General features: G+C 37.0%; 1 protein-coding gene across 1 annotated transcript; it reads right to left on the reverse strand.

The window, feature by feature from the left end:
• Positions 1 to 10,894: 10,894 nt before the first annotated feature.
• mapda (N6-Methyl-AMP deaminase) lies at positions 10,895 to 15,450 on the reverse strand. Its single transcript, XM_084396296.1, has 10 exons — positions 15,314 to 15,450; positions 15,051 to 15,181; positions 13,550 to 13,610; positions 13,380 to 13,467; positions 13,216 to 13,297; positions 13,011 to 13,137; positions 12,858 to 12,938; positions 12,628 to 12,766; positions 11,519 to 11,619; positions 10,895 to 11,379 (listed from the first exon to the last, which is right to left on the reverse strand). The coding sequence occupies exons 1-10, from the start codon at positions 15,371 to 15,373 to the stop codon at positions 11,188 to 11,190; spliced, it is 1,062 nt and encodes a 353-aa protein (XP_084252422.1). The 5' UTR covers positions 15,374 to 15,450; the 3' UTR covers positions 10,895 to 11,187.
• Between the last annotated feature and the right edge of the window lie 70 nt (positions 15,451 to 15,520).

Below are 15,520 nucleotides of genomic sequence, written 5' to 3' on the forward strand. Positions count from 1 at the left end.
AGATGTTCGTATTGTGTGGTGTGAAACCATGTAGTTGTTTGGTGGATTTAAAGGGGTGGTATAATGACCTTTTCACAAGATGTAAAATAAGTCTTTGATGTCCCCAGAGTGTGTATGTGTGTGTATAGAGTGTGTATAGCTCAAAATACCCCACAGATATTTTTATATAGCATGTTAAAGTTGTCACTTTTTGAGAGTGAGCGAAAACGCACAGTTTTTGTGTCTGACCCTTTAAATGCAAATGAGCTGCTGCTCCCAGCACAGGGGGCAGAGCTACAACAGCTTGTGTACTTTTACCTCAAACAGACATGCACTGAAAATTTCAAAAACTTTTAGCCTTTTATGTTCAAACCGGAGTCAGAAAGATGGAGAGACTCAAGAAGTGACAACATGTAGACAACATTTCTGAATGATTAGTTGGTGAATTTATGTAGCTTATGTGTAGTTATCTTTTAGTCACTGATTAGCATATTCTGTCATGATAATCTATAAATCGTGTTCCGGGGGCGGGGTTTATGTAAATTTGGAAGAATGTCGTGTAGTCCTTACCAGCCGTTTGTTGTAGTCCTTAAAAAGCCATTTCTTTAAAAGAAAATATCTCCCTTTGCTTTGAACTTTGAGCGTTGTAACTTTGCAGATGTTGTTGATGCTCAAACAGCAGCATTACACACTAACTAAAGTTATAAAAGTGAAATCATATTCAACCACCCCTTTAACTAAATGATAGTGAGCATGAAGCATTGAGTAGATATTGGAAAGTGTATTTTGCTACCTGCTGAAACAACCCCATACCTCCTTTAAAAATAAAAATAACTGTAAGAATAGGAATAAAGAATGTACTGTCACCACTCTAAGTCTATGTGTCTGTCACCTCAGGCAGTAAATAGGTCCATGGTAAATCCTGTGTAATTGACAGATGCCATCTGCTTGTGTCCAGTCACTGGAAATCTGCCACTTGCTTCATATCTTTAGCTGACAGGTGGCAGCAGTTTAAGGGACAGGGAGACGTCGGCAGAACTTTGGAGACACTGTCATTGTTTCGGCTGGCATTTGCTGAGCAGTGGGACAAGACCATAAGCCTCACTACTTTTAGATGGCTCATCAACATCCCCTTTTAAAGATAGAGGAGAGACAGAGCGAGAGAGAGAGAGAGAGAGAGAGAGAGAGAGAGAGAGAGAGAGAGAGAAAGAGAGAGAGAGAGAGATGGATGGATGGATAGAACAAACAAACAATAGATAGATAGAACAAGTGATAGATGGATAGATGGTTGGATAGAACAAATGATAGATATATAGACGGACGGATGGAATGATAGATGGATGCATAGATACAGTAGATAGATAAGATTGTAATGCAATGTATTGCTGGCGTCTATTTGTGTGTTTTATGGCTTCAGATTTTATTTAAAGAATTCTGTCCACTGACATTCTCGTTTTTTTTATCAAGGTCGTGTGTGACAATTGCTTTCGCAAAATAGCTTTCAGCTCCAGAGTCTATCAGAGAAAGCAAACATCTCAAACTCTGTAAATATGACACAGACTGCTCCTTTCAGGGCGTACCTCCAGGTCGGTTGTAATGAGGATGCCGTGGGCTTCAACGGTTTTCTACAGAGAGAATGAATTCATAGTGCACTCGAGGGTTTTGCTGCTGGAAGATCATCTATTTTGGGCAACAGTAAGGATTGCGGGTTTCAACTGCTTGTGAAGATTTCCCATTTGAATATATTCAAATGTATTATATCCTTGAAGAAACGCAAATAACTTAATAGATCTAAAAAATATATTTTGGAGGGAACTCTAAAAAATGTGTACTTATGAAAAATTATTTGATATATATATATATATAATTTTTTGACCAAATTGTTTTATTGTTTATAAACATAACAAAAGATAATGCACATAGCAAACATCCAATAGGGGAGCAACAGACATATTTTCAACAGTCAGATCCATGGAAAACAAATACATTTACATAGCTAATACATAGTACTAGTAATAGTACATTAATAATACATTTTCTTTATACAGTCCAATATATTGAAAGAAAGACATTTTCAGGCATCAACAGGTCAATAAGTCGTGCTGTTACATTCACATTTCACTATTTTAGTGGTTATGTATCCAATATTGTTTAGTTCATATGTGTGACGTAAACCAATTCTGTATTATTGTTTCTTTTGCAGATGTAAAACCAGCCAATTTTAGTATAACTTTTTTCTTTTAAAGCAAGGTTCTCTACTGTACATTAACAACATTAGTTCATGCATTATATATCACTTACAGTTAAATATATTTTAATAAATAAAATGTTAATTTATGATTTATTATTGTTCACTATTAGTTCATAAAGTATTATGTACCAAATGTACACAATTTGTGAATTAATTGTTAAATCTGATTTGGGGATCAATAGGTGTACTGAAAACTGACTCAAAAGAATGATTAATTTACTAATCTGATTCTCGGGTTCAACTCAGTTGTGCGAGGATTTTCAGGAAATAATGACTGTTCCTCACATAAAGCTATTGTATGGCTTCAGAAGAGTTAAAGCACTTCCAAAAATCTCATTAAGCATTCATGTCACTCTATAATTGTTTGAACAGTACTGCATATTCATATATCTGTAATGTCTTAAGATCTTTGTAGTCTGATGCTTGTGCAAAAGACACAAATACTGTGTTTTTCATGTAAAATACATGAGATATTTCTTGGCATGTACACTAAAGTAGTATACCATAGCGATCAATAAGTCATTCACCCTGCTCACATGGATTCATACAGCTTCATATCAAATGTGAAATTTCACACTATGACAAGCTTATGTGGATTGTTTGGTACCTTTATATTGAAATGTTACTCACCCAGATAGTTTCTGCTCTTTGTAATTTCAGTCACATCAATCCCTATTGCTCCTCGAGGGATCTTCTGAAACAGACAGTAGCTCACCTCATTTAGGAAAACAGATGAATACACCTGTGACAAAACTGCATGAGTCAATAAGATCATCACAGCCCTGTTTCTGTAGTAAAGACAAATATGGAATACCGCAAACAAAATTTGGCCATACACAAAACTCACTATTCACGCATTTGGATGGATGGGTGTATAGAAAGAAAGATAAACGGACAGATCGATGGATGGATAAATTGATGGATAAAACGATAGATAGATAGGACGACAGACGGAACGATAGATTGATGGATAGAACGATAGATGGACAGGTGGAACGATGGATGGATGAATTGATGGATAGAATGATAGAATGACAGACAGACAGACAGACGGAACGATGGGTTGATGGATAGAACGATAGATGGACAGATTAAATGATGGATGATAGATAGATACAGACAGACGGACAGAACGATGGATGGATTGATGGATAGATAAAACGATAGAAAGAACGATAGATAGTCAGACTGACAGATGGAACGATGGATGTCAGATGGAGTCAGACTGACAGATGGAACGATGGATGGATAGATGGATGGATGGATAGACAAACGGTCAGAACAATGGATAGATAGATAGATGGAATGATGGATGGATGGATAATAGAACGATAGATAGACAGATGAATGATGGATGGGTGAATAGACAGACAGACAGACAGACAGATAGATAGATAGATAGATAGATAGACAGACAGAACGATGGGTGAATAGATAGATAGATAGATAGATAGATAGATAGATAGATAGATAGATAGATAGACGGAACGATAGATAGATAGATAGATAGATAGATAGATAGATAGATAGATAGATAGATAGATAGATAGATAGATAGACGGAACGATGGATGGATGGAACGATAGATAGATAGACAGACAGATGGACGGAACGATGGACAGATGGATAGATAGATAGATAGATAGATAGATAGATAGATAGATAGATAGATAGATAGATAGATAGATAGATAGATAGATAGATAGATAGATAGATAGATAGATAGATAGACAGAACGATGGGTGAATAGATAGATAGATAGATAGATAGATAGATAGATAGATAGATAGATAGATAGATAGATAGATAGATAGATAGATAGATAGATAGATAGATAGATAGATAGATAGATAGATAGATAGATGGAACGATGATAGATAGATAGATAGATAGATGGAACGATGATAGATAGATAGATAGATAGATAGATAGATAGATAGATAGATAGATAGATAGATAGATAGATAGATAGATAGATAGATAGATGGACAGAACGATGGATGGATGGAACAATAGATAGATAGATAGATAGATAGATGGACGGAACGATGGACAGATGGATGGATGGATAGATAGATATATAGATTGCTCAATCTACACCTGAAGTTTTTTCTAGCAACAAGTATTTTCCACTGTTCATACCACTGGGTCAATTTCCAGAGTGAAAACGGGATTGTTATTGAACCCAAAATTGCACAGCCTTTATTAAGAGGCATCTATTACTGTTGAAAACCCAGTTTGCACCAATACATTCTATCATCCAATTCTCTTTCGCTGGCACTCCTGCCACAATTACATGCTACAGTGATTTTAAGGAGCCTGAAAGGGCAGCCAAGGCGTTCTCAAGACACCTCTGCATGGTGCTCATTTTGCAAGGTTGTTTCAAAACAAATCATCACCCTGGGCAAACTCAGAAGTGAAGGAAAAGCGTGGGCACAGTTGCAACATGTAATTGTACAATAATAATCTTCCAATCCAGCAGGAAAAATAAATGCGGTATATCTGAGATCTATGATTATATCATGCTAGTAATTACTTGAATAATATGCTGTCCAATAAAACTGCCATTCATTTTCTTTAGTCTTCTTTGACATGCGTTGTGAAATGAAAACAAACAACCAATCACAAACTTATCGGCACTTACCTCATTAAATAGAGGAGGGTAACAGATTTCGGTAACCTGTTAATCTGCCTTGTCGGATTTGGTGACTGCTTTATATGTTTGCATCAGACAAAAAGGATTTTCAGTATGAAACAGGAGATTAGATGATCAGCAGTGAATTTTGGGAACATTAAAGCCATTTTGTGTGAAATAGAGGAGGGTAACACATTTTGGTAACATATACCTTGCAATATCTGCTTTTGTCAAGGAGTCAAAGCTCTTGCTAACAGAACAAATGCATCTGGGCATTGTTGAGGTAATATCAGCAAGACAAGCTTTGCAGTTTTTTTTGTGTCTGGCATCATCACCAGCTTGTCAAATATGCTTTCCAAACACAAGCAACATAACAGAGGCCTTGTGAAGAAGATACGCCTCTGTGGAATATCTCACTGGACAGCGGCCAGCGTCGTGTGCCTGTTTTAGCCAAGTGAAGGAAATGATCACATCTTAAAAAAAAATACTAAAAAAAAATCAGGTTTTGCAATGAATTTAATTTATTAAAAAAAATTAAACCGATAACATACAGACAAAATCCATGATAAAGCCATTATAAACAACATAAACGAGCAACACAAGCAATGATTGAAGAGGAACACTATTAGGTCAATAGGTCATTAACATTTTATCTGTCTTATTGTAATATGAATTAACAAAGACGCATTGATAAAAAGCTACTAAATAAGCATAGGTTGTCTCGAGGCGACCAGACTCATCTGAGGAGATTAAAACTTAGTACAAGTGTTTTTCCTACAACAGATGCATAGTTATGTGCTAAACAACAAAAATCTTACACGTGGCAGTATTTTGTGCAGGTGTCATTGTCGAAGATGATAATACGAGTTGTGTTGGGTATTGATTGAACGATTTGACCTCTGCCCTTTACATTTACTGGGCACAGAGGCCCTAAAGCTACGACTGAATAAATGACAAATGTGACTTGTTAAAAGATACAATAGGAGGTCCACTCTTTAAACAAACAGATACAACTACAATCGCAAAAACAGCACAAAAAAAAGTCATTTGCAGACTGGCTTTGTTACAGTGGGACAGATGCAAGAGGCGTGCGGATCCATGTGCAAAGCTTTTAATCAGCGAGATGCGTTCAAAACAGGCAGAGAGTAGTACAAAACCAGGCAGATGATCAGGACAGGCAGCAAACACTCAGAGTCGAAGGACAAAGCAGAGGTATCAGAGGCAGGCAGCAGACAGGGAAATATCCAAAACAGAAAAGGTCACAAAACGGACGGGCAGGCAGACACAGAAATGAACACTCAGTAAAGTTCACAATAGTTAACCAATACTCCGCAACCAGTGAGCTCATGTATCAGTAATTTATAGTCCCTGATATTGACTACAGGCCTGGAAATAATCAAAGCAATGAAGTATGGGAAATGTAGTCCAAAGTAACCTGTAACTGTGTGTGCAGTGAAAAAGTCTTAATCGTGAACAGGTGACCTCTAGTGGTGATAGGATGGAAACAGCAGGCGTAGAATGTGTCACAGAGCCCCCCTCCTATAAACAATATAATCCAGGTGGGAGGTGGAGCGGAGGCGGATCCGGGGGTGGGACGGAGGACCAGGGCGGAGCAGGCTGGGGAGGCGACCAGGGCGGAGCAGGCTGGGGAGGCGACCCCTCGGGCAGAGCAGGCGGCTTGGGCGGTACTTTGGTCCACCAGAGCTCGTCAGCAGACCACCATGGAGGCCCAGGTGGATCAGGAACCCATGGCAAAGACTGAAACCTAAGAAAAACTGGGAAATAAAACATAGACAGTGTATTCACAGCCCGTCGGTTCGAGGCCGGAAATACAACGGGTTCAATCAGAATCTCTGTGGAACTGTCTGAATCAGCATAAAGCTCAAAATCAGGTTCATGAATGGAAACTAGGCAAATAGGCAGTTCAGAAAACTCAGGGATAGACACGGAATAGTCAGGTAATTCATTTGTGGCCACTTTAGTCATGACAAGGCTACTAGAGCCGTCAGGAAATTCTTCCTGAGTGTCTTGGGTCATGACAGGGCTAACAGGGCAAAGACAAAGTTCCTTTATGATCTCTGTGGTCGGATCAGAACTGAGCGAGAGTTCACAAATAGTCTCCTCGGTCGGTTTAGAACAGGGCGAGAGTTCATTGACAGGAAGATGATCACATGAATATTCAGGACTGGCTTCTACAATTGGGTCAGAACAGGGCCAAAGTCCATAATTGTCCTTTCTGGCTAGTTCAGGACGGTACCATAATTCATTGTTGGTCTGCTTGGCTGGTTCTGAACAAGATGGTAGTTGAAAGATTGCCTCCGTAGCCAGGTCAACACAGGAGGAAAGTTCATTAACGGCCTCTGAGACAATTTCAGGGCAGGAAAACAAGGGTTCAGAGATGATCTTCATGGCTGGTTTAGGACAAGGCAAGAGTTCATAATCGGCCTCCCTGGCCAATTCAAAACTGGACCAAAGTTCATCCCTAAACGTAATCACCGCGCCAGGAGCTGAAACGAGTGCCACCACCTCTGGATATTCAGCGGTGGTGTACGTGGCCCAGACACACCATAAAGCGAGCCCCATTACGGGTAGAACGGCCGACGGGATAACCTCGGGAGTAGAAGGGCTAGAATGAGTTAATTTGGGAATCCCAGCTGTGCGTACTGACACCAGTGGTGGATCCTCCACGCTGGATGCAAACTTCGGATGCTGGATAAATGTTTCCCTCCCCAAAATGTTCTTGGGGAAATAGGTGAAGACTGACTCAGGGTTGAAGGCAGTCAGCGGCAAAGATGGGTCCGGACTGGATAAGACCAGCTAGTCGCTAGATGACACTAGACACTAGATGTCGCTTGGCTACGGTTTCGTTCCAATGAACTGCAGTAGCCAAGGCGACATCTATGTATATATCTATACCCGCCCGCGCCGTCAGATCATTTGGACGTGTGCTGTGTTCAAGAGATAACAACGATATAAATACTGTTCGTTTTCTCACACAAACCGCTCGTTTCGTGTCTTAGGCCATCAATGTGTACTTATGATGGGGAATTGTTTAATTTGGACGATGGGGAATTGTTTTAATTTGGACTCTGTGCTTGTGTTTTGAGACAGTGACCATAGACCTGCATTATATGACTGACAGACAAGAACGGTTTGACCTAAAAATATCAAAATTGAAACTACTGCGGAAACAAAGACACCTACATCTTGGATGCCCTTGAGGTAAGCTAAAACATATCAAAAATTAATTTCAAAGTGAACTATCCCTTTAAAACGAACAGCGTTTACTGAATATAGAATTATTTTATAACCATGTAAATGTCTTTACTGTCACTTTAATGCTAGCCTGGTAATACCAGACTCTGCTACTTCACTTTGCTTCGTATACAGAGTCTGGAATGGCATAATAGAGAAGTGTTTTCTCTCTTACTAGGGGGCGCTTGTCTGACGTTTAAAATCATTGGTTACCCGTAAGCCAATCACATGACGTTTGGTTATGGCGTGTGTTATGCGCATGCTCAGCCGCATCTAACTTCCACTGTAAACACATGTATGATGCGAAAACAAAACCATCGAGCGAAATACCGGAGTGAACATGGCTGTGAACGACTTTTGCAGATTATGTGAAGTAAATCTACGCATCCACGGTACAATCAGTGTCTACGTCACGGCTCTCAGCCCGCCCTCTGTTCGTTGATTGGCCCGGCCGTCTGAAGGCCGGTGGAAAACTGAAAGATAAGCTGCTATCTCAGACTGACTACAGAAGCGAAATGAAATTGAGCGGAAGTAGGAAGTCTGACGTAGTCAGGCTACTTTAATGCATCCTTGCGTAATAATTTCTTTAAAAAAAATACAGACCCCGGGCCCGAACTTTTGAATAGTGTGACAACTAGCCCCGGTCTCTCCTGTAATTTGACACCACCTAGATGGAGCTGAAAACGCATTTTGACATTGATTTTACCCCGTATGAAACACAAACACAAAAATATACTATTTAGGACTTCTTGAGGAAACCTCAGGGAGAAATCAATTCAGGTGTGACATCTGAGGTGCCCAACCATGCACCACGCGGGGTCTATACTGTACTCATTCCCTTCAAAAGCCTGCCATGAAATCAAGAACTAAACCACTCTGCTGGAGAACAGGGTTAGTGGGTTCTAAAACGTAGGGCGGGACTTGATGTTGTCCATGGGGAATTGATTGGATGATTAGACGGTTTTGGTTTGCTATTGGTCGATCTCATGTGAGTGACAGATTGTCCCGCCCTCACGCCAATAAACATGTCTTCAGAAAAGATGTTGCTGCAAGAGAGGGAGTGGAAGTTATTTAGATTAAAGATTATATATATGACTTAAATAAAATAGAGGCATGCACAGATAAATCGTTTATAATAAATACGGCAATATTCCATTAAAAAACAACAAAAAAACAAGAACTGAAATTTTTTATTTTACGGTGATTTTAACTGCATGCTAAGCTATCACATAGCCTACACCTTTTTTTTAGCTCTGGCACTAGAGGGAACAGAAGATATTTGAGGATATAAAAAGGTGGATATACAGCTTGACCAAACATTTAACACAGTGATCTCAAACTCAATTCCTGGAGGGCCACAGCTCTGCACAGTTTTGCTCCAACCCTAATCAAACACACCTGATCCAGCTAATCAAGGTCTTCAGGATTACTAGAAACTTCCTTGCAGGTGTGAGTTGGAGCTGGTTGGAGCTAAACTGTGCAGAGCTGTGGCCCTCCAGGAACTGAGTTTGAGATCACTGATAACATGTCCGAGATCTGAGCTGTGTAACGTGATCCAGGAGAGAAACCAGAATCACTTTGCAGTTTGTGAAAAGGAACATTTATAATGAAATGCTGCCCTCTAATGGTAAAACCTTTTGGTTGTATACAGTATACAGCTGTGCAACTACTGTGATTATTTATTTTTTATTTAATGCTAAAAATGCAACATCCACTGTTTTATCCTCTAAGAATATATCATGTTCACACTGGCTATGTAATGAATAAACATATATTTGATATTACTGTATTAATATCCAATAATAATATTCAAGAAACCTTCAATAATCTACAATAACTTATAATATGAATTATTAAATGTTATAATATTTAAATTAATTTAAAACAGACCACAGCTCTATTTCACAAAACACAGTTCGGCAATGCTTTACAGTAAGGTTTCAGTTGTTAACATTAGTTAACATGAACAACACACAATACTTCAACGGCGTTTATTAATTTGAGCTAATGTTTATCTTAACATTTAATAATACATTTTTAAGATCGAATGTTGTATCTGTTAACATTAATTAATGCAGTCTGTGAACATAAAAAGGCTAATAAATGCTGTAAAAAGGCTAATAAATGTTAACTAATGTTAACAAATGAGACCTTATTGTAAAGTGTTAGCGGTAGTGTATATAGTATTTCAGAGATGAATGCAGTGTGCTTTTCTATAGTGGCCTAATCTTCTTTAACCTCGCATTGTGAAACGATAAAGTAACAAATAACCAATCATAAACTGTCCTGTGCTTACCTAAATAAAAAAATAAAAATTCTCTTCGTAGTCACAGAAACTTTTTATGCTCTATATTTCGTTTGAACGTTTGATGGAAAATCAAAATAACAATGGAGAAAATGTTGCTTCTTTACCCTCAAGTTGTTCCAAACCTGTATGAGTTTCTTTCTTCTGCTGAACACAAAAGAAGAATGTTGTTAACCAAAAAGTTAATGTAAGTTAATGGGACTTCTACAGTAGGAAAAAGAAACTATGGAAGCCAATGGGGCCCATTAACTTTTTGGTTACCAACATGGTTGGTTACACAACAACAACTAACCCTTTAACTGGAGCAAAAACACACCAATCAGATACTGACTGTGCAACTTATGTAAATTAGAATGTTAAGAACTTAAACATATTTGTTTTCCCCAAATATGGAGTATTTATTAAGAAGCAACAACAAAAATTGTATTGAAAATGTAAAATGAAATAGACCACTTTCACAGAAGCTGTGTAATTAATAAACGTATATATTTAATATTGTATTAATATTAAAAATAACAATATTTATATTCAAGAAACCTTCAATAGTCTATGATAAATATTAAAATCATCTTAATGTAAACAGTCTAACTCTGTTTCACACAACACAGGTAGTTTATATATTAGTTCAGATATGAATGCAGCGTGTGCTTTGAAAACTGAGGAAACCGACATTAGCTGCAACAACGTGCCTTCGTTTTATGAAAAGCAAGCGTTTGGGCTGTCTGAGGTAGGACTGTTGGTGAAGTTTACAGCAGTCATTCCTCATTGGAGAATCTGCTGTTTGAGCTCCGCCCATTTCTTCTCCAGCTTTTCTTTGATTGGCTCAGGGGCGAAGGTGTATCCAATGGCCTGCTGGGAGAGACTCCACACGGCCTCCTGAGTCAAACCAAAGGTGGAGGCAGCCAGCTGGTACTCCTGAGAGAGATCCGTGCAGAACACACCCTTATCATCCGTCTGACGGGACAGGAGGAGCAACAGGCATAGTGTTATTTTCTAATAGAATTTATTATAATTCTATAATTATACAGAATTATGTATAATTATAGAATAATTATAATTATATAGGGGGGGGTGGGGGGGGGGGGGTACTCACGCAGAGAACACATGGGTGTCCTTGCTTATACCAGTACTGGAAGTGATGCTTCTCATATGAAGGCACTGTTTGACCTTTGACATTAGAGGTCAAACACAGCTCTGTAAAACAAGAACGGGAATTATAATAGAACACTAGATATATATATTATCTAGCAAGTATATATATATATATATATATATATTTATATATTTATATAAAGCAAGTCATTTTGGAATTATGATGGAAAACTAGTAAAACAAATTAAATTAAATAAAAAAAATGTAAAATAAAAGTTTAAAAAATATTTATAATAGATTTATAATATTTATAGATTTATCTAAGATTTATAAAATTAGTGTTCGATTTACAATAATACACTTTCAAAAAAACATAACATAGTTAATAACATAAAATAGTAAATCATTTAAAAATGTTATCTAAAGTTCAGAAATAAAAATATTAAACTATTTAAAAATATTCTTTAAAGTTTCTTTAAAGTATTTCGTTTTGGAATTACGATGGAAAACTTGTCAAAAAAAAAAGTTTTAAAAATAATTCTTTAAAGTTTAAGTATGCAATTTCGGAAATACAATAGAACACTATTTAAAAAAACATAAAATAGTTCATAACATAAAATAGCATATAATAAATAAATAAATAAAAAATATTTTTATTAAATTATTTTTTTTAAATTTCAAGTATGTAATTTTGGAATTATAATGGAAAAATGTAACACTAATTATAAACATTAAATAGTTCATAAAATATGAAACTAGTTACATTCAAGTATCTAATTTTGGAATTACGATTTAAAACTAGTCAAAACTAAATATTTAATAAAATAGTTTTAAATATATATATATATAATTCTTTAAAGCATGCAATTTTGGAATTATGATGAAAAAACTAGTAAAAGTTAATAAAATAAAAATGTATTTAAATGAAAATAAAATAGTTAAAAAATATATTATTTAAAGCTCAAGTATGTAATTTCAGAATTACAATAGAACATTATATAAAAAACCTAAAATAGTTAATAACATCAAAATAAAATAGTAAAACAGTTTTAAAAAGAATTCTTTAAAGTCCAAGTATGCAATTTTGGAATTAAGAAGGAAAACTCATACCAATAGGAATATGTTGTCTGCAAACTTTCTCCACAAGACTGTCCGATCCACCGACCTCAGGATGTAGGAAGGTTCCGTGGCCGATTCTATCAGGAGGCAAGTTCAACAACAGCTCGGACTCATCTCTCTGAGAAGGAACCTGAAATGCACACAAACTCTGGCGTAAACCACGTAAAAGCATTCATACCGAAACAAACTTCCGATAAGGAGATGTTTCCACGTGCTCTGACCTCTGAGAGGTGTAGAGCCAACTTCAGACCGCAGTTCTTGGCTTTCTGAAGTGCAGAGAGCAAGTCTTTTCCGTGACCGACCTGTGTGATCAAAGATATGAAGACTGCAGCCAGAAACAAGTGGAGTGTGATGTCATTGCAATCTAAACTCACGGTTGGATCTCCACTGAGGTCAAGTCCGACTACTATTCCATCACTGGAGAGCAGGAAGTCCTCTGCTAGCTTCACGGTCTCCATTGCAACCTCAGGCCCGTGTCTGCGGTCCACAGCCACGAGAAACCTGTTTCTCGTGAAAAAGGTGAGCATGAAAGAAGCAGGTCGTCATCTAGAAAATACAGAATTCATATTTAAACATTACCTGACATCAATGTCAACTTCCTCTTGTTTACACTGCCGGATGGCTTCCAGCACAGTTTCAATGTATCTTTGTTTAGTGAGACCTTTTTGTGACAAAAATAAATGTCAACAATAAGCAGAAATGAGCTGCTAATAATTGTTTGACATATGAATTGCTTCCAGTACCTGTTTCAGTCACTTCCCGTGGCGTGCTACGCAACTCCAAGTATTTTACGCCATCTGCCGCAAACTCTCGAATGACTGCTTTAGCAACCTATTTAATACGAATAATTCCTCTTTTTTAATGTATTCTTATACATGTAAAATAATAAAACTTTGAGCAAATGTTGCTTTACCATTAGGATGTCCTCTTCTGAATTAACCAGCTGATGAATCACTTTAAACACTTGAAAACACCTAATGGAGAGATACACTAATATAAAAGCTCACTCGTAACATCAGGATTTAGACTAGTACACTATGGCCCGGTTTCACAGACAGGGCTTAGATTAAGCCAGGATTAGGCCTTAGTTCAATTAGAACATTTACGTAGCTTTTACAAACGTGCCTTAGAAAAAACATTACTGGTGTGCATCTTGAGACAAAACAATGGCACTGACATATTTTAAGATATGTCTCTTTCAGTTAAATCAGCTCAAACACGCATTTTAGTCTGGGACTAAGCTTAAGCCTGGTCTATGAAACCGGGGATTGTGTGTACTTATCTAGTCGGCAAACAAGCAATGTCTTCATCCAAATATGTATACATCCCTACTCTTTTTAGTTAGGGAAAAACAGTGATGTACGTTTTTACAGTATTCATAAAACGGTTGTCAAAAAATTACCCAAATGAACTACTTCTGGCGAACGGACAATTTACTATCCCGTGAGGCCGTCCGAGAGGAGTTGTGAATGGCAGTGAAGCGATAACAACTGATGGTCACAAATACACGACTTTTAATGATCTCCCCTTCTTTGAAAAATAATCCTCCATGTATATCAAAATGGCTTGAACCTTACCATATATCATAGCACAGCATCTGGACATTACCTTATAAATATGTTATTTCTAAAATAAATAAATAAAATACACCTAATGCACTTCAGCACTGTGTGTGTGTGTGTGTGTGTGTATATATATATATATATATATATAGTGTATGTGGATATCAATCAATGATATTGAACTTTATTATTATTATTATTATTATTATTACCCAGTCTCTCTCATTTTTGGATTGACTTTAAAATTGGACACGGCATGGGGGAAAAAAAGCTTAATGTAGAACCTTAAAACCTTACTATTTTACTGAAAAAACTAAATCACCTCGTTAATACTTTAATTATTTTAGCAAAATTGTACATTCCCAAGTCAAGTATAACTAACTAATAACTAACTTACTAACTAAAATATATATATATATATAAAACATTTAATATCATGTCTCAGCCTAATGTTACATTTTTGTTTGTTAGCTTTTTATAGCTGTTGTTTATTCTGTATTATAGTTGTTGTTTTGTTCTTTATCTCACGTGATTCTCTGAACTGTTAAGTATTGTACTTTTTTGTTCAGTATTTGACTGTTATTACAGAACTAAAAACTAAATAAATGACGGTGACAACTTATTAAGTATGGATTAAATTACTTCTACACACATTAATACTATATAGAACGAACTTCTTTGACGGTCGAGAAGTAAGTTAGGTGTTTTTTTTTTCTTCAAAAGTGCCTACTCAGAGAGTATGCTATTTCAAACGTAGTCTCAGATTTATTTCGAGCACTACATGTTCGTAATTGTCAAAACATTATAACCCCGAGTCTGTTGATTTGAAGTGTACAGGTGTTTGATACGGACTCGTCCAGTGTTCGGCGCTGTCCGCGGCGGATGGCGGTCATGTTGTGCTCAATGTTCAGATGCGGCTTGCGCTGAATCAGCGTCTCCATAGTCTCAAAACTGACTGATCCGTTGAGATGCGCGTGCAGCTCCTGAAAGAAACATAAACACTGTATTTAACTTCATTATCTATTTTCATTAATGTATATAAATAAATAATTGGGATGAGCTCACTAAAAGATCATCTCTGTTTTATTAACGGATCTATTTTTTGTGTTTCCTACCACTTTGGGCAGCTGACGATAAAAGAGATCCGCTTCGGTGTCCATCGACGTTTCCGTCATGTGTGAGAATTTCAAACATGGAGACGGAATGTTTTTCCTGATGCACCACAGTTCAGTTGCGTTACAGAAATGAGTCTAAGAAAACATTGACTTTTGACAGTGGTTCCCGTATTGATTCAAATTAAATTGGCGGCAATTTATGAGACG

Source organism: Rutilus rutilus, assembly GCF_951802725.1.
Source record: "Rutilus rutilus genome assembly, chromosome: 23".
Lineage (NCBI taxonomy): Eukaryota > Metazoa > Chordata > Actinopteri > Cypriniformes > Leuciscidae > Rutilus > Rutilus rutilus.